Source organism: Oenanthe melanoleuca, chromosome 2 (genome assembly GCF_029582105.1).
Source record: "Oenanthe melanoleuca isolate GR-GAL-2019-014 chromosome 2, OMel1.0, whole genome shotgun sequence".
Taxonomy (NCBI): Eukaryota; Metazoa; Chordata; class Aves; order Passeriformes; family Muscicapidae; genus Oenanthe; species Oenanthe melanoleuca.
The window spans coordinates 63,110,850-63,131,670 of record NC_079335.1 but is presented as its reverse complement, the minus strand read 5'-3'; the positions used below and the strand labels follow the sequence as shown (position 1 = coordinate 63,131,670).

General features: G+C 40.1%; 1 protein-coding gene across 2 annotated transcripts in view; it reads right to left on the bottom strand.

The window, feature by feature from the left end:
- Nucleotides 1-17,942, bottom strand: part of TERT (telomerase reverse transcriptase) — a 30,719-nt gene extending 12,777 nt beyond the window's left edge. For both annotated transcript variants that reach the window (XM_056482846.1, XM_056482848.1), the window contains exons 1-8: nt 17,517-17,942; nt 14,631-16,536; nt 11,510-11,705; nt 7,201-7,390; nt 5,708-5,890; nt 4,225-4,386; nt 3,737-3,832; nt 1,716-1,801 (exon numbers count right to left, since the gene is read on the bottom strand). In XM_056482846.1, the coding sequence (XP_056338821.1) occupies nt 1,716-1,801; nt 3,737-3,832; nt 4,225-4,386; nt 5,708-5,890; nt 7,201-7,390; nt 11,510-11,705; nt 14,631-16,536; nt 17,517-17,744 (3,047 nt within the window). In that variant the 5' untranslated portion in view covers nt 17,745-17,942. The remainder of the gene's footprint in view (nt 1-1,715; nt 1,802-3,736; nt 3,833-4,224; nt 4,387-5,707; nt 5,891-7,200; nt 7,391-11,509; nt 11,706-14,630; nt 16,537-17,516) is intronic.
- Nucleotides 17,943-20,821: the final 2,879 nt, after the last annotated feature.

The following is a 20,821-nucleotide window of genomic DNA, read 5'->3' as shown; positions in this document are numbered from 1 at the left end:
CCAAGTAGAACATAAGAAAAAGACTATATTTTGCCAATTAGCCTTAAATTTTTCTTTCTTCTAAGAATCTACATAGAGATCTAGTTTTAACAGGGCAAAAAAACCCACTACTACACATACTCCTTTTGCATTAATGGAGTCCAGGAGACAACTGCCATTAAATGAAAGAAATTGTAAAACTCATCTCAAACCACAAGGCCTCCTTCTGCTGCAGACACATCTTTCATTGAAGTTTTTTAATTCTGTATGTTATATTTGACTGTGATGACTTCAAGAGAAGCGTTCTAATACATAAAACAAAGTGCACTGGGAGAACTTTCTATGCTGGCATAAACCAAATGGGTATGGATCACAAAACCCAATGGAATTATTTTCACAACACTTCTTTGAAGCAGTGAGATGTCCATTTCACCATTATATGAATGATTTGGTGAAACTTAAGAGAATAAATTCAGACCACATACTACTTTTGAGCACTGATCCTACCTGTATTTTCAGTCATCTGAAAATACTCCTTGCAGCAATTTAATTTTTTTACAGACCTTTGTTTAAATGTATCAAATGGTATTAAAAGATTTCCTAGAGGTCCCCAGCTCAATAATCAGCATTTTTCTCAAAACATCATGTTAATGTTGACTGTGATTTTTTTTAACGAGAAAAAGTCTATTTACTGAACATACGGGGGGTTTTTTGGACAAAGAAGAACAAGCTACTTAAAAGGCCTAAGTTCATTTGAGGACACACATTATTTTTTCAGTCAAGTTGTGACTGAACTTGAAAGTGTGAAGCTGGTTTTGTCAGGGTGTACTTTCTCTGAAACCATTAAAATTCCATGAAACATACTCACATTGGTTAGTCATTATTAAAGTATGCCACAAGAGCATTCTTATGATCCTGCCAAAGGGAGTGTAAGCATCAATGCTAGAAAAAAATATAAACACACTTCTATGTGACTCCTTGAAAGCATTTCTCAGTCTCCCTCAGTCCTGTGAGATTCTAAAACAGATATTCTAAAACAAAGGTATTTTGTCCAGAGAAAGAATCTATTCATTCTAATATAAATCACTCTGAATTTACAAATAATGATCACGTACATACTTCTTTCTTTAGACATGGTACACATTTGCCACCTAGAGGCAAAATATAAATACTAAGTCAGTATCTCTACCAAGAAAAGACAAAAGATGGATTACTACTGTAACATCTCAATCTTAATTTTGGAGTCACCAACACTTTAAGATCCTATTGCTACTGCCTTTTATGTTTATTGCAACTTGACAAATAGCAAAATCATTTCACTACAGGGAAATGGCTGACAAGGCTTTTGCATGACTGCTTACTCTTGCTTTTGCTCACCACTATGGACCCCATAATTTTAAAGTATATTCGTTTGGAATTACACTTGCAGTTTTAAATTAAGGTTATTCCACATTCTATGGAATAATACATTATGCAGGTTATTCCATATTCTATGGATAATGCATTGTAAATAGTTAACATCATCCAGGTAGGGAAGAGAAATTTTATTCAATATAAAGTTGACTCTTTATGCTTTTTTGAATCTGAAGCCAACATACAAATTTCACATTAATATGAAACAAAAAAATTTTAAAAGACAGCTATCAAAAGTGCCCAGAGTCAATTAAAGGTATCATCTGAACAGGAAACAAACAAACCAAGCAAGTTATATAAGGAATAACTAATTTGTTTTTTACCTGTTCCTAATCTTCAGGATGCTGTTATGAATCATTTGAAGGAAAAAATTAAACAGGCTGGAACTTGTCTCATGGAAAGTTAAGCTCTAGAAATGTGACAAAACAAAACAAGAATTGAAATGCAAAATACACTATAACTTTGAAGATACACAAAAATCTTTCAAAAAGTAGACTGTAGCAGCTCAAAGCCTTAAGTAAGTGAAAAGAAAAACCCTAAACCCAAGATCTGAACATATATACTAAAAAACTACTCACACCCAACAAGTTAATTTATGTTGGATGTTGGTGGTTTTTTGTTTTGTGTTAGGAGAAATCAATATAACATCTAAACCCGCTTTAAGTGCTGGCATAATATATTTGATTATTACAACGTAAAAGACCTTTCTCTTTTGGCCACTTTCTATCCTGTGGGACAATTTCTGTATGTCACAATCTTTAGGATTTCTGAAGTCTTGATAGACTCACTTGCCCATTCTGCTGCAAAACACACACTTCTCCAGGTATTACCAACACCTCCATGCACTGCTGTCCACCCAATATTTATGGAACATTTTGTTAAAAACTATAAGATAAAAATATCCATTTGCAACAATTTAAATACCCTTAATAATGGCTTAATTCAAATTAAAATCAATTACTTACTACTTGCATAGATTAGACAGCAGACAAATGCACATAGCTTTTGATAGAGCCATGCAAGATCACAATTACTCGCATTGAAAAAATAATGTCATGTACCAATGGTACCACACCCAGCCCAACATGACACTTTTCTCAACACACTTTGTTCTTTTAAAAAAATGACACACAAATCGTTTTCAAACATAAAATATTTTTAAATAGGATGCTGCTGCTCCTGCAATATCAAACATAGCTCTCTAAATCAGCTTGAAAAAGATAACAAAATGTACTTATACATCAGAGATCCAGCTGGTTTCCATTTTCATCTAGGTACTCATGAGATTTTATATTTGTAGGATCCTGGAACTGTACACCAGCCACACCATATATTCTATTATGTCCACAGATACACAAGATTATTTCACTTGTATGTTAGAAATGACCTTCTGCCAACCTCGTCATTTCCCACTGCCACGTTTATAGAAGAAAAATTTAAAGATGAATTACTAACCTGAAAGAACATAACAGTCTGCTCACTTGATGCTCAGGAAATCTTATAGGTTGTTATTATGGAACACCATGATTCCAAGCAAGGAATTGCATGAAGAAACTGTCTGAGCCTATCTCCTACTTCTATGCCCTTGTCATGCTCCTTGCACAACAGGAAGTCTTGAGAATAAACTCTTGTATGACAAGAGTTAAAACAGAAGGATGCTTGCTTCTTGCAAAAAAGCATCAGTTGGAGTAAATTTAAAATTACATGTAATTTTTAACCATACTTTAATTCACTGAAAACAAGAAATCTCTTTAAACAAAAAGAGTTGATTTTGTTTGTGTCGCACTTAACTCCCCTAGAGAAGAGTTCATTCACATCAACCTTGGCAGATAATCCTTAAAAGGAGTTTTTTATTTTTAATTAGGCTTAAAATAAGACCTTAAAGCAAAACAAAACAAAAAGCTGTGCAGTTTGCTAGTCAAGATCCTACATCCTTAGCTACTTGGCTTATAATACATTTTCTTGTTTTAGAGATAGAAGTGTTGATGCCCATTTATATTAGATAATTTCTCACTTGAGGACTGTTGCAAGAAACAATGAAATTAGGAAAGGAAAAAGAAAACACTGGCTAAAATAGAAGTCTGATAAAATAACGAGAAAATCTGGAAACAGTCTAGAAGGATTTTTGCCAGATTTCTTGCCTGGTGCACTCCTTCCATTGAACAGTCAGGCTGTTACAAACATCAAAGAAGAGAAGACAGAAGTCTTTCTACAGAAGGTACTGGTTAACTAGATGAGAAGTAGTGTCACCATATAATATGTACATAAAAGTAAAAATCCCAATCTTCCTCTAATTCTTCTGTAGTTTTCTTTCTCAGTTGAAAAGAAGCCTCACAATACTTACCTGTTCGACTACTATTGCATTTTGCAATGAGGCATTCTCCTGAAGCTGGGACACAAACTGCTTCATGTCTGGCATGAAGTCCTTGAAAGTAGAAACCTGTATAATTGTTTAAATTGTAAAGAAACAAATGAGAAAAGCAATAGAAAATTCAGTAACTGACTTTTCTACTCAGTGGAGGTCAAAGGACCAGCCTTATTGTGTTATTTTAATCTAACAGTTCTTCTGCCATTAAAATGAAATATCTCACCCACAAATCTCTATTTCCACAACACATTTACCTTTATTTTTACTTAAGAGCGAGTAAAAACTTTAAAAGGAAGGGACTAAAAACAAGCTTTTCTACCTGTGGAAAATATCTAACAGTATTAAAAAAGGCTTTATTAAGTATTGGGTCAATTCAAATTGTGAAAGAAAAGCTACAAAGGAAAAATTTTCCTTGGATCAAAATATGTTTACAACAGCAAACAGAAGCAATCAGGAAGTCATACATGTCTCCTATAGAGCCTCCTGGCTTTTCCACTTGGGGTGATCATAATCACAGCATAGCGCCGTATGCAGTACACGGTTCTCTTCTCAGGCTTCAGGACCCGCGAAATCACTTCCACAAGCTTATTGTGAGGAATGGCATCATAAGCCCTGGACAAATCAGCCTGAAATAGAAGAAACAGCTTCCACTATATATTCAGCAATATTGGTGCAAACATTGTGGTAGTATAGAAGAAGTACTGCTGTAGTATGTAAGCAAGGCTGAAGGACAGAGCACATGGGCGTAAAATTATTGCATTATTCAGGCCAAATCTGTAACAAAATAAAAACTCTCTGCTTATCTTAAAAATATAAAATCTCTGCTCATCGAGTATTTCCTTAGAAAGGAATATCCAAATCATCCATTTTAAGACAATTTTTGGTATTAACAGAAGATTATACCATATGCAACCTTAAATCTAACACTGAACCCCCAATCATTTAACTTAATAGCTGGTATTCTTATGTTTAAATATGTTAAGGAACTTGCCTCACCATACGGCCAGGGAGATGACATCTTAGACTTTTGGAAAGCTGCAAACCTACATATCTTACCTTTCCCCTTCCTTTCCTTTTCATATTGAAAACCTACCTCTGCTTTTACTTGTCATAGTAAAAACAAACTTTCTGTAGAAGCAACAACCTTAGGATTATTATAACACAAATTATGTCAATGACATGACCCTTTGGCTAGATAACAAGACAAAAAGATAACAAGACAGAATTATGAAAAAGTTATTTCAGGGCAGAATGACAAGCAACATGAGAACTGAGAACAGAGCCCCCACTATAATACACACAAACCTGTATAATTTATGTATTTCTGTATATATTGCCCCAATTCAAAGCTATGAATTGAAATCAAACACAAAACATTGCCTGTTAGAAAGAACTGACAAAAATGTGAAGATGGAGAACAAACTCCTTTAAATAGTGGGCGACCACAAGCACTGATTTTTTCAAAGTGGGAGAAGAAACTTCTTGGAAAGACACCAACCAGAAGTCATGTGCTCATTTTCAACAGAAACTAAGGATACTGAGATAGAAGAGACAAAATCAGGAGACACTGAATTTATTCAAATGCACATAGAACATTTTTTCTGGTTTTCATATGGCTCAAAAGGCTGAGCTTCTATCTTTTTCCCACTTTTATACCCAGCTAAATGTAACTGCAAAAAAGTCAGTGCATGCATAGAAGCAGGAGCTCCTGCACGACAGAAAGATGGACAGGAAAACACAGAAGTAAAGGAAGCTCTACGTCATGCACTAAAAGGCAATTAACAAAAAGCAATCCACCACCCCCATCAAAAAACTAACCAGTCTAAGGTAAGCACAAAACTTTTTTTAGGAAAATTATGTAGTCAGATTACAGGTAAACAGGTATAAAAGTATCTGCACAAACTGACTTTGAAAAGCTGGTTTGAATAAGCAATTAAATATACATACCTTTACACAGTAGAAATGAGGAATTTCACCACCAGATTCAAGAATCTTTGTAACAAACTGCTTCCATGTCTTGTAGATATCATCTTTCCCAAACACTGAAGAGCCTATAAAACTGGTGTTTATAGTCCGTTCATAATTTAATGCACTAAACAGATTTTTTAGTTGAGTGTTGTAATGATTCATCTAAAGAGACCAAAGAGAATCACCCTAAATTATGCTGAAACACATTAAATTCTTTGCAATACAAAGATTACAAATTTGCATGAAGTTTGGGATTAAATTTATGCATTTACTATATTATTTTGTTCAACTGAAGCTTTCAGAAAGCCTGAATATTACTGCAGTAAGTACTTCAAAGTGACAAAACAATCTCAAATTTTTATTTTTGGTACAGTTAAATCCTACTGAATTTTTAGTTTTAGTTCCCATCATTAACTCTCAGAAATCAAGATGTAATAGTTACAGTGATAAATAGATGAATGCCAGCAAATAAAACACCATTGATCTGAAAATAACTTCATACATATCATTCACTCTCTCTGCTGGAGATACTGACAGCAACAAGAACAGCAAAGAGAAGGTGTGTTCTGAGATTTTATGCTAACTCCAGCTGCACCATCACCTGGGTCTCTGGAGATACTTCATCCAAGTAATTGAGCAAAGATTTAACTCAGCTGTGGGGATAGTCAAGTACATCAGAGCAGCACTGAAGTAGTGCAGGTCAATTAGCTCTGTAAATACCATAATGTGGAATATTATGTGAAGTAATGCTTCACAGTTCAGAAGTGCTTTTAGGTGATGCTCTTTCCATCTGGTCTGGGATCACATGGTATGAACAGCTAGTACTAAGAAGCTGTTGACTCCTCACCCATTTGGGGAACATTCAATCTTGTGAATGAGACTCAGCCTTAAGGAAAAGCAATTAATGCAGCCATGCAAGATAGTGAAACTGGGCTGCCACTATGTCTTCTGGTTAACTGCCCTGTTAAATAAATTACTCCATGCACTGAATGTTCTGTCTCTGTTTCCACACTGCAATTACTCTCAGCTTCCTTCAAATCTCTCTACTGTGCTTGCTCCAGCTTCCTTACCCTTCTTTAGACCCTCTTCTGTAACACATCCAGCTCACCACTTGTTCACTGGCTCCACAGGCAATTTCACATATCAACATGCACCATCAGTATTCAGGCAAATCCCAACAGGCCAGACTCACCCATACCAAAATAACGGGATTACCTTACAAGCCATCCCATTCTATTGGGCTCATTTCCTTAAGATAGGTTTGCAAACAGAAGTTTGTGATTCTGGAACTGGAGGCTTGTGGCAATTAAGCATTGGAAAGGGAGAAGCTAAACTGCAACAGACCCAATTCAGCCATTCTTTTCAGAATGTTGGTCCACCATGTTAAAACTAGCTTTATGTAACAAAAGTCCTTACTCCATTTATTAACTACCTACATCAAATGCACATAAAACAATGAAGTAAATAAAAACCTTCTTTTCTCTGCTTTCCTTGCTGAGTGCTAGTGGCTCGACAACACCGCTGACTTTTACTATGGGTCTCAACCCATTTGGCTTGGGAATAAACCGCAGCTTTGATGCCACAGGAACAAACTTCTTTTGACGGATAGTTTCCATCTCCTCTGAAGACAGAGGCCGTAGCTGTACTTTGACAAAATGGTTTCTAAAATACAAATGTACACTTAGTGTAAGCAATAGGAAAGGCAGAAAACTAAAACATTTAATGTCTTCATGATAACTAAAATATTTTTCTAATACAATACAAATACTACCCTCTACAGAAAGTGACATGAAATTCTGAATTTCAGAACAATATCATAGTATCTTAATGGCAATGTAATACAATAAGACCACATTTCTGCTTGATGTAAATAAATACTCCTTTTAACACAAATTAAAATTTAAGCACAGATTAGTGGAATACATATGAACATTATGAAATATGTTTTATGTAAGAAACAGGAAGTTGGATACTGCTCATGGTTTCAGAAGTTTAAAAGACATTAACAAAGTTGTAAAGAACCTTCTGAAAACTATTCTAAGAGAGCTCCTGGGAAGGACTTACAAACTGCAAGGGCTGTTTTACTCCCAACAGTTTTGAGGATCTACCACTTATTAGGAGTTTTATTTAATTCAGGTGCTGGGATACACAGACAACATAAAGGTTTGATGAGCAGTTGTCAGTTGAAGTGAACAGCAGAAAATAATGAAAAACCAAAGGCACCTAAGTCACAGGTTCTGAGCTTCCCAAGTTCACCTTAATGGGAAATGTGTTTTCCTCTCAGATCCCCCCCTTCAGAATTTATAGTTCCATGAAGCTTCATCAAAGTCAGTACTTTTCCATACAATGAATCAGGAAATGGTGGTGGAGTAAAAGCCTGTTTTTACTTAAGATGCAGAGTTTAATACATGCAACATAAGACCTGGATCAATCTCCTGCACTGCTTGTATTGTTCAGATGGACAAAATGTGCCCTACAGACTAATGGTTATGATATTACCCTGGGAAGTAAGTGAAGCAATTCAAGTACTCACAAAAGATGGGACATCACTCTAAATCTGCATGAAGACTATTTACATCCCACACAATCCAACAGGCTGGTTTAGCAAAAGGAGACCACACTAATTACAAAAGGCAGTGAGTGAATAGCAGAAACCTGGAAAAGGCACTCCAGGAGACACCTGAGAAGCCAAGAATGCAGATAAGAGAGGCACACAAATGCTTCTTTTGTATATCTGAACAACTCAAATACAAGCTCATGATTCAGCTACCTGGGACACTTGGGGTCTGAGGGATACAGTGCATGACACCTAGAAGGTATAGTGGCATGCAGGACCCATGAGTTGAGCTGCTGAAAAAAGTTTTGAGGATTTATATTCAAAACTTCAAATTAAACTCCTGGTACAGATGCTGCCTAAAGGAAAGTAGAAATGGTTGTTTTTCTACAGCGACAGATTCTTCAGTTCTTTATAGAACTACATTCTTTGCTGAACACAACATCTACTATACTATTAGACAGATAACCAGGACAAAACAAGTCACTCCAGTTCAACAGAAAAAACTTAATGATCAGATTTCCATCCCTTTACAGCTCACATTCAAGACCAGAAGGAAAAATAAAACAACAACGAACCTCTATCACTATATTAAAAAATTTGGCTTCCATTGGAAGTGAAGACAAAGGCCAGTTATTGGCAGATCTTTGCTACTACCTCTGGCTAGCTGGAGAACTAGATGTCATTTTGCCTGCAGCAACATTCATTGCTTACTTCATGGCATTTTTACCAGCACTGGTGATTTTGAAAGTGCGCTAATCTAGCGGCCACTGAACCATGCTGCCCCCACTGGCACTCACAATGCTGTTAAGCACTGAAACTTGAAGGAACTTGACTGGATGATCCTGTTGTCTTTTGACATCTCACTTCAATCTGATGGGGAAGATTCAGAATTTCTGCAGTGCTTTCAATCCGCAGCAGCCACTGTGTGTGGCAAGGGCAGGGAGGGCGTGAGCTTTAGAAAAACAGGTGCTTTCACCACAACATCAGATCCATTATTTCTAAAACTTTACATTCTGCAGGCTATTTAATTTGAAGCAACTGTGTCACAAAATACTGCATTTTTCTTAGTAAATTCTGCTTTTAATTTGGGGAATGAAGTTTGGTATGGTATAACCCCAAAAATGTCCAATACAGCAAGGCTAATATAGAGAACCCTGCTTCATATGCTTGAGTGAGATTCTGCCCAGGATGATCTACTCAAAAGGACAGTCCTTCAAGATGAGGATTTACTCCCTATGACAACACAGTCTCTGCAAAGGTAAGATCACAGGTAAAGTCAGGTCCACTCAAGTCCAGCCTGTTCCATCCATTCTCTTCCTCCAAAGGAGGATGCACAAGAACTCAACAGGAATCAGTGGCTACCAATGCCTTCCTGCGAACCAGCTTGAGGAGCTCCAGCTGAGGAGAACCAGAAGCACCACAGAACATCCATCACAACAACTGAGGTCACCAGACATTCTTCCTCCAGAGAAGACAGAAGCAGCTCAACAGCCTTTGGCATTGCTTCACCAGCAGTGCCAGCTGGTTAAGAGGAGAGAGTGTCTGAACAGCCTCAAAATGGCTTAAGGCTGCCAGAAGCACCTATATCCCAGTATCCATCCCAATTTCTTTCCTCCTAAGTGAAGTTGGCAGCTGGCCACCCGTATGAATGCAGGGAGCTGGACTCGTGGCAGACATCACATAACACATCAAACTTCAAAGAGCAGCACTGAAAGCCCTGTCAGTGAAGCTTAACTGCAGCTGTATAAAGTCCTTATAAACTATGATTGCTGTAGCCAAGAGCAAACATCCTGTTCTTAGAACACGCCTTTGGCAAGCATGCAGCAGCACTTCCTTGGAATGTTTCTCCAGTTTCCAACTACCTGCGGTTTTAGGGACCTTTCATGCCATAGGTGAGAAGGGGCTTCCTGCACAGTAAGGAAATATGTGGGGAAGAGAATGAGAAAAAACAAAACCCTAGATTAAGGTCTTTCGAGTTCAAAGCACCTTGTCCTTTTCTGGGAAACTGGGAATGTGAACAAAAGAGCTAAATCCCAAGTTATTTGTTTTCTTTTAATCACAAACCCCACCAAAAAAAAAAAAAAAAATCTATTATTCACTACTTCTACTATTTTTTGTTGTATCTCTACTATGTGAAAGTCAGTACTTGATCATATTTTGTGCCAAAAAATAGTCTTTAAGTACATTAAAACACTAATTGCAACACTACAGCTGTTAGTTTGAAGACAAGACAAGCAGAATGTGTTGGACTGAAAATTACATTCTACTGCTACTCAAAGTGCATTTTCTGTGCTGTAACTGCAAACAAGATTGAAAGCCCATTAAGTGCAAACATAAATGCAAAGAGTGGCACTGAAGATACAAATGCTGAAATCAGGGAGTGATGGGGCAGAGAGGAAAATATCAGACATGTAACATTGTGGACCAAGAATTCAGAGCAAAAGGAAAAGCAAAAAAAAAAAAAAAAACAGCCACTAAAACACAAGACAAAGAATGCTAATTTTTCACAGCTCCAAAGCTCTCTGACACCAGCAATTTATAATGAAAACCTGAAAGATGGGAACCAAGGAGACAGGTGGACAAAATTGTTCATTAAAATTGCCTTTCCTATTTTCTCACATAATTGTTTAAAATTTCACCTTAAATAATGCCCTAACTTAAATGCATGCATTTTTAAGACAAAAAAAAGCAGCAAGAAATTCCAGCCATACAAAAAAAGGAGCTGCAGATTCTAAATCCCTTAGTCTTCCAAAAAAACCCCATAAAACCACTAGGCTACTGTCTGATTTTTATGAATAGAGTAGTACTGCATTTCAGCAGAGCCTTGGTTTTGGTCTTGTTGTTTCTAAATTAAAGTATTTATAGCAACTTGAATATTTTTAAAAAGAACTTTCACAAGGTTACTTTGGGATTCTATCACTGTGCTTTACTCATTATTAAAAAGTATATAAAATGGACTTATCATAACTAAATCCTCTTCATACTGGATTTTATTATTCCAAAGATTTCTCTTCTAATAAAGAAATCTAAATTTGAATTAGTTTTGTCACACAAAATATTTCTGAAATGCTGCATGCTACAATCACAGGTTGAACTTTCCTCTGGAAATGAAGCAAATAAAATGAAGATAAATGGGCAATAAATTAAAGCAGAGATATACCTTTACACTACAAAACACATCATTTCTACATATCCTTTAAAGTTTAATTAGTTTCTAGCGTTACCTAATGCCAATGTTCTGTAACTTGCCCCAAATAAACTTTCGGTAGTAGAAGAGCATGTTTTTCTGGAACATCGTCTCGGTGACATAGAAAAATGATCTGAGCAGCTCAACAACATAGGTACCCATCAGCCAGTACAGGAATTTGGCCAAAAGTTCTTCACGGAAACAATGTTCATCAGCAGGAACAAAGTAATCACCTTCAATAAACAATTCAAAGGTAGTTATAGTAACTATCAATTCTTAGCGTGATTAAAGAAACAGAACACACAAACAAGAAACTTGCACAACATTCTTGACTTAGCTTGAGGTCATGAGAAAGAAAAAAGGTAAGTACAAACCATTACACAGGTGCCACTCCAAATTTTCAGGACATATAATGCAACTGACCCAAGCTCAAAGAATAAACACAGCAACTAATCTGCAGTGACAAACTGACAGAGGAGATACAAATACATGCCATGGTAGCACAAAAACTTACTTTCTTCCCCCCAAAATTGATTGTGCAAGATCTTTTAATGCACAAAGGCAAGATTATTGTGGAAGGAGAGGTAAAATAAAACCAAAAAAGTTTACTACAATATAAAACTTTTTTAAAAAAGTAAGCAAAAGGCTGAAAATAATTTAGGTATACTGCAAAAATTAACAAAATTAAACTGGGATGATTTGGGGATAAGAATGATATTCAGATTTCCCAGTTACATGGGTTACAGGGTTAGACTTCATTTCAGACATCCTATATAAAATTTATTGCTGCAGTCAAATAAAAACAAAGAAAAAATTCAAATCACCCGAAGTCCATCAGTACTTCCAACATTTAGATGGGACAACAATTATGAACCCAGAGCATTCCTAACTACTATCAAATTTAAGGTCACATAGATCTGTAACTATGTCTATATAGAGGTGAACAGAAAATAAGACCCTGGGCTACAATACCGATGTTTTGGCCAACTTCCAATAGCAATTTTTCTAATTACATTTAAAGAGTAGAATTTAGACCAAATGCAACAGGATTCTTAAACAAATTACACAGAAATATTAGTTCAGCTGCTTAGCACAACTCAATCATGCCATAACCATGATTTAAAAACAGCTTAATTTTGATGCAAGAGACCTGACAGTAAAATTTATCAAATGGAAATAAATTTTCAGTTTTCTAATCTGTTTGGTTTCTGTATGCTCCAGGGCAGAGATATTTTCCTGTATATACAGCACTTAAAAAAGACTAGTACTACTTCAACGGAAGCCAGTTAACATCAGGGAAAAAATTCAGAGTTGGAAAACTCTCTAATCAAAGAGTTGCAATAATGCAGTTGTAATATGCAAATTGAATCAGGATGCTGATAAAATAGCTGCTCTGGAAACAGATTATTTCTTTTCTAAGTTCTTGACAACAGATGTAAACAATTACTATAATTCAGGAAATTGTCAAAAAAATACTACTACTTTTGGAGGAAAAACCATCACTGCCTACAGTGCGGCAAAGCAATTCCATTTAAACGTGAAACAAATGGGAGCACTTCCATAAAAATTAAAATAAGCCTATATTTTGCTTTACTGGAATATGGCCAGAGAAGAAGAGGGCATTGCATTTTCCATAGATAACATGCTCCAAATTACTATGAATCAAACGCATATTTTACAGTAAAGTCCTTTAAAATATTTAACTCCTCAGCATTTTGCAGTGTGGTTTTGAACAACAGTTTCTGAATAAAGAAATTCTGTTTCCTAGAGTTAAGAGTTTCTTATGAAAACCTCCCTCCCTTATTTTTGACATCAGTTCTCAAACAGACTTTTGATTTTCCTCCTATACTTGAAAGAACCTCTAACAGTTTCAGAATTTATTGCACCTTTAACAAAATAATATCATTTTCAGCTCACATTACTGCAGGATCCAAATACAATACCAGGTAAGAATAAACACTGTAAGCATACCAGCTAATGAAGTGCAATCCATATTGAATAGATGAAGAACAGAAGCATAGAAAAATGAAAACATGTATTAGATCCTACAGCAACCAAGCCCAGAACTATGGCTTCAGCCTAGATTTAAATCCTAGGATAGTGTCTGAAGAAGACACTCAAGGAAAGGAAGATTCACCTGTCATTTGAAAAGAGGACTAAACAGAAATATATTCATACACAATCTGGAGCAATCAGCTGTTGACCTCATGAAAGCTTTTTAGTCAGGGACTGCTTGACCTGTGGACTTCTGCACCACCAACAAGCCAGACTCAGATTGAGAGCACTGCTCAGTAAGGCTCTCTTGATTCTAGAGAAGGACTCTAGAACAGGTGATAGATGACAGATCTTTTTACAAGGGCATGTAATGATAGGACAAGGGGGAAAAGTTTTAAACTGAAAGAAAGTAGGTTTAGATTAGATGTAAGAAGAAATTCTTTACTGTGAAGGTGGTAAGGCACTGGAACAAATTGCCCAGAGTGATTGTGCATGTCCCATACCTGGAAGCATTCAAGGACTGAATGGGTTCTGAGCAACTTAGTGGAAAGGTGCTCCTGCCTGTGGGAGGGAGGTTGGAACTAGATCTTTAAGGTCACTTCCAATCCAAAACATTCTGTGATTCTCCAGTAGGCAATCCCTATATTGAATGGGTCTCATACATCTTTCTCACATGGTTGATGAGAGGGAGTAAAAAAACCTGGGTCTTTTCACTCCCATAGCAGAGAAACACATGCCACTGCAAGTGTCTTGATTTGCTTTTAGCTCTTTCTGAATTCTTACAGTAACAAACAGGAAGACAGTGTTTATTCCTAACATGCTTAACTCAGACTTCAATGGATTTTCAGAGTTACTGCAATTTGGATAGTAGGATTGGATGGGAAAGAGTTTTGTTTTTTGTTTAGCCCGTGTTCTGACTTCATGTTTATGGAAACGTCGTTCTATTAAACACAAACTGCATGAACAAGTTTTGGAAGGAAGACAAGCTTAAGCATTCTTCCACCATCAGTCACAAACACTACCAGGTTTGTTCTCTCAGCTATGGTTATTACCAATGAATTCAGCAATTCTGAGTCCAGATAAATAACCTCCCCTTCCCACCTTAAACATGAACACAAATCATGTGACAGCCCCACCACCTAGTTCTTTAATATAAGAAGTACCTTTGCCTAGACGAAGCCACATGCAGTCATTCACTCTCATCCTCCACATCAACTCCTGCAACGAAACCTTAGCAAACCTCCCCCTGGAAATGAACACTTTGACATTTTTTAGGAAGCGGCACTTGTTGTGGTTTGAACCCCAAAGCTCAGCAGGGATGACTTTCTCCAGGCAATCCCTCACAAACATGTACACCTGCCAGTAGCTGCTGTGCTGCTTGAGGAGCTCCCTGAGGGCTGAATCACGTGCCTCTCCCGGGTTTTGCTCCTTACTCGGCAACGACTCCCCGTGCACAGAGTCTGCAAGGGGTGCTCCTAAGTTGTCTGGCACATCAGTGTGACCAGATTCACATCTGCTGCTTGTCACACACTTAGCAGGCTCTTTCTCAAACTGTTCTGCTGGCTTCTGAACCTTTGCTTCCCCAGGCAAGACTGCCTGACAAGACAGATTGATTTTTCTCATACTGATATCAGATATCCGAATGGGGCAATTTTTTCTCAAGAGAGCTAAGTAAGCACACTTTCCATGGTTCTTTAGCAGTTGCTGAAATGTATGCCTCATTTGCTGGTAGCGTTTGGGCAACGCCTTCTTTCTCTGCTTGCGTTTTGGCAGACTTTGGTTATGCCTTTGCTGCACGTGATTTTGGCTAAAAAATATAGCTTCTACAAGGTATCTTCCACCTGCCTGAGAGTCCTGCAAGTGATTCAGTATAAATGATTTAGGAAAACATTCATGGAAACTCCTGCAAGAATACAGAAGAGACTTCTTCTCAATGTATACTGCAGAACTCAGGAGTCTATTTGGTAACTTCTTAGATAAATGAGGTTGGGGACTTTCCCCCCCTCTGCATTTTGAGGTACCCTCCATGGGTTTGGTTTGTCCTGAAGGCAACTGAGATTCATAGGTATGCATCTCTACTCTTTTCCTGTGGGATTCTGCTTGCATTTCAGTGTTGGAGCCTAAAGGTTTGTTACGTTGAAGTCCCTGCAGAAGATAGCTTTTACCTGCCACAAACTTCATCCTGCCACGAGATGTGTGAACTAAAGAAGGGCCAGACACAGCATTGTTACTTCTTTCAGAAATATGGGGGGTTTTAATGACACTTTCATTATGTGGTGCTACATACTCAGTTTCAGATCTCTCGGAACTACTTTGGTTTAAATCAGGAACAAGACTACAAGCCTTTTCCTCTCTCACTTTCTCCCCTGTTTTTGCCCTCTTGGCTGGAATTTCAGGTTGTTCTCTAGGAATCTTTCTTTTTCGAGATGGAGCTGTAGCTGAAACACATGAACCAGAGCTACTCTTTTTTTCCTGATATTCAGTAACCATTTTGATCTGTTTGCTTGCTTCAGAAACAGCTTTTGCAGAACACTGGTCAGCGGGCGCTAAGCTTTGTCTCTTGTTTTTTCCTTCATTTCTCATTCTGGAGACATTATCTTCAGGTCTTAGTCTGTATTTCCACTCATATGACTTTAAAAGATATTTTCTATGAAACATAAGCCTTTTTCGCACATATTTAAGCAAGCTAGTACATTTATACTTTGAGAACCTTTGTCTAAAAAATACCAGGGGTGAATCTACATTATATGAAATAAGTTCATAAACTGGTTGCCCACAAACTTGATAACAATTACTAGGGGGAACCAGCATAAAGACTGCACAGTGTTCCAATAAATACATCATCACATCATCCCCTATCCGGCTCAACAATGTCTCCCAGAAGCCGCTGATACAAAGAGTTTCCGTGGCAGTATTGGGTAGGTAGCTGTGTATCTTTGAAAATGGCACAACTGGGAATTGAGAACTGTTTTCATCTGGTAAGGAGTATCCATATGCGAGGACATTCTTCTTCTTTTTTTCACACAGTCTCTGAACGACTCTTGAGGTAACTTCACTCTGACTAGATAGCTGAAGAGACAAAGAAAAAAGAAAATTAGCTTTCTTCACTTACTCCTCCATAAACCACAATACACCCTTTAAATAAAAACACATGCAAAGATACACAGCCCTAGACATCAGCTTCCAAAACACTTTTAATGATTCACCAGCACCATACTCAAAAATTCAGATTTTCCAAGCGTAATGCAAGATTTTTACGATGTTAACGTGTAACAACGTAAGCCGACGACTTGAAGGAAGTCTTTTCAACATCTGCCCTTTTGATCCTGGCTTTTATGCCCAGGAAACGCCCTACACCGTTCCCCTGGAGTCCCTGGGACTCCAGTGCCTCCGTGTTCGCAATCCCCGTTCGCAGCACATCCGTACATACGTGCTCGCGCAGGCTCTCACCTCCAGGGAACTAACGCTAATTTTCTTGAGGCCTCCATTTCCTTTCATGTGAAGGAAAATTCAACCAAACTACTCGGCACACAATTCCAAAACCCATTTAACAAGTCGTCCTGGGTTTACAACATCTGCTTCCTACCACAGCACAGTTTTGCTCATACGGCGCTAAGATAAAAGTGGTCTTCCCTCTCCGAAAAGCTTTTCCTCCGCTTAACCCCCGAGCAGCAGCCCGTTCCACCCGCCTCTTCTCCGATCTCTCAAGAGCGGGGCACTCTCCATCCCCGTCGCTCCCCGGCCACATTCGGCCGGTTCATCCCGCGCCACATGGAGCGTGGGAGCCCCAGGCAGACAGGCCCGCAGCGCTATCGCCCGTCCCGGCCGGCACCGGGCCCTGGCTCTGCCAGCCCCAGGCACAGGCCGGGGCTGTTCCCAGGGCTCCCGCTGGCCCTGGGGCCGGGATGGAGGGCGGATGGCTGTGGGAGCGGGCCGGGCCCGGCCGGCAGCGGCCGTGAGGGGCCAAGGGCCGCCGCGCCGCCCCCGCAGCGCGGGAAGCGCTGTCCCGGGAAGCCCCGGCAGGGCTCTCGCCCCGGGCCCCTTCCTACCTGCTGGAAGGTGAAGGGCCGCGGGATGGGGCGGGCGCCGCGGGGGACGCACACGAGGCACTGCCCCACGAAGGTGCGGTACCCGGGGCCGTCGTCGGCCCGCAGCACCTCGGCGTCCCCGGCGCCGCCGCCCCCCAGGCGCCGGACGAAGGTCTCCAGCGGGACGGCCTCGGCGTAGCAGCGGCGCAGCGCGGACAGCACGGCCGTGAAGGGCTCCCGGCCCGCCATGCCGCGGCCGCAGAGGGCACGGGGCCACCGGGGGCCGCCGCGGCGCCCCTCCGCCGGCCCGCCGGGCACCGCGGAGCAGCTGCTTAGCGCTGAATGAACGGACAGATAGGAGCGTTAGCTGGAGGGGCGGGAGCAAAAGAAGCCGGGCAAGCCATCCTTTTAAAGCCGCGGCCGCCGTGCCCCCCGCGTGGCCGCGGAGAGGCGGGCGGGGCGGGGCCGGGCCGGGCCGGGCGGGGCCGGGGCCGCTGTCCAGCTCCCCGGCGCGGACACACGGCGGGATCCTTCCCCGGGGAGCGCTTCTTTCCCTCGAGATCTGAGCCCCATTGAGGATCCATCTGAAGTAAGAGCAACTCTAGGAGAGATTAGGGTGGAGATGAACACGCTAAACCCTAAAAATACCGAAGTAGCTCACCCTGTTGTTTTTATCTTTTTCATCAAGCTCATGAACGAAGAAGCCAAGTCGCTTGGGGTAGTGTGTAACATCCTACTCCAAATTTTCTTTGGTATCTGTAGACTTCGTGATAGAAAACTTGATGCCAGACTATGAAAGGGATTGCAGCAGAGTCCTGGGGAAGTGCAGGTCTCTAGGACCTATGTATGTTCCAAGTGAATCGGTAGAAATCCTAGAATTATAGCATGGTTTGGGTTGGAAGGGATTTCAAAGGTCATCTAGTTCCAACCCCCTTGCCATGGGCAAAGACAATATATGTGAAATACCTGTGCAATAACAGAATTAGGGGATGCTGGGAGAAATACGAATTGCTCAATTGCTCAGCCAAGATTACCCCCATAAGGAGTCCTGCCCTTGAGTTCTGTCAAAAGTTAGAGAGACAGGAAAATTATAGTCATCTGGTTGATATATGCTACTTGAATGTTCTAAAATCTTTGCAAGATGTGGTATGACATAAATTCAAAAAACCCAGGACTTTTGAGTAAATGTTTGGGCAATATGGAATTAGCACTCTACCACGGAGGATGAGGTGACTGTCTTCTACCCAGGCTTCATAGTTAGGTTGCTGCAAGTATCCTGCAGAAATATAACAGAGTTCTCTCCTTCCCAAAGATTAGAGAGTACCTCATCTTTGAGAGGAATCATCCAACAGATCCTGTCATGGAGAAGGTTATTTTTTCAGGTGTGTCACTGGGTGGAAGGAGATGTTAGTGTCCCTGTGGTCATGGACAGTCTTGTCCCTGGCAGTGGTGATGCCATGCAGTGAGTATTCTCACCAGTGGCAGCGACACATGTAGAAGTTGTGGGTCTGCTGAAGCAGAGCAATGTGTACCTTCCCTTTCTCAAGTGAACTAGGGAGGGAGGTCAGCATCCCACTGCTCATGGATGACTGGACTCCTTTCCTACTACAATTAATTTCTTCCTGGGAGCAAAGCAGCTCCTCTTCTATTATCAGCACGGCTGAGGAGTCAACTCCCTGGCACCTTGGGACCTACAAGTTGAGGCATTCCTACATCACTTTCAGTTCAGCACTGCCTGCTCACCAGGCTCTTTTAGCCCTTAACAGAGATTGGCACCAGCTGGCACTCCCAAGAGAGGGAAAGCAATAACACCAGGCTTCATGGGACCTCAGCAAGGCTGTAAGTGAAATATTGCACTGCCACTGCATACTGAGGGGCAGGGGATTTGTAAACAATCTAGATCCATCAGCATCTGCACCTCCAGTAAGGAGAAAGCTGATGCCCTTGGTCTGGCCTCTGAAGGAATATATTTCACATGTATTTCCCCCCATCTCTCCATTGCTCCAAAGGTGACAGCACTCTTAAGGTAGAATGTTGCCTGTGGCAAACACAAGGTTCACCATTTCCCGTGAGAAACATGTTCAGGAAGAAAGTAAGAGGAAAAGGAAGAAAAAGGGGTTAATTAATCTCTACGGGCTGCTGGCAGGTTCCTGCCTGTGCCTCTTCCTGATGCCTGCTTGGTGGCAATGACCACAGCAGTGGTGGAGGGGGAGAGGGCTGCTGCAGCCAAGCTAAGGGGGGCTCTTTCCTCTCTCTTTTCACAGGTGTTTTTCTGTGTCTACCATTGAGCTGGGGAGAGAATTCAGGAGGGAGAGGAGGAATGAAGTTACATGGAAAAAGAGTAAGGTTTTTTGGCTTTTGGAGGTTTTTGTACAGGCGTGGCAGGATGAATAAGGAAAATAATAGAATCACAGAGACATAGAATAGCTAAGGCTGAAAGAGCTCTATGGAAGTGTCTAGTCCACTCTGCTGCTCAAAGCAGGGTCACCTAAAGCAGATTGCCAAGTGCTATGTCAAATCAGGCTTTAATATCCTCAAGGATGGAGACTCCACAACCTCACCGGGCAACCTGCTCCAGTGCTTTATCACACTTCTTTCAAAAATGGTGTTTAAATGGATTTCTTCAATTTTAATTTGTGCCCACTGCCTCTTATGCTGATATTGGATACCACTGAGAATAGTTTGGACCCATCTTGTACTGTGATATGATCCCCACGGAACCTTTCCTCCTTGGGCTAAACAATCCCAGCTGTCTCACAATCTCCTGGTATGTCAGATTGTCCTGCTCCCTAATCACCTAAGTGACCCTTAGTGAAAAGTTCTCTCTGCTCACTACAATATATCCCTTCTTTTACTAGGAAGCCAGATCTGGACAAATAATGGGGTCACAGTTCTCCTCAACAAAATTTATGCTTCAAGGCATACTTAACCTTATCCACATGCTGCTTTACAACCAGTTTCTGTGAAAGCAAGTTATCCTGGGGATGGATGATGACAATGGAATGATAAAAATAAAGCGCTGCTTTTACGGTCAAGCAACAAAGTGAAAGGAAATGAGATGTTATGTTTGGGTCCAGCTTCAGGAATGGCCACTTAAAGAGGCAAGCTTTCTGCAAATGTGCCTCTATTTTCAAAGCTCCATTTGAAAAGGCTAAAGGAAACTCTAACAAGAATTGTCATAAGATGAAGAAGTAAAGTGTCTTTCAAAAACCTGAAGATGTCTTCAAATAGAAAAGTGAAAAAAACAAATCAAACAATATCAGATTAATTTGATGAATAACTTCTCAAAGTTGAAAGAAACATCAGAAGTGGAACAGCTTGTTTGG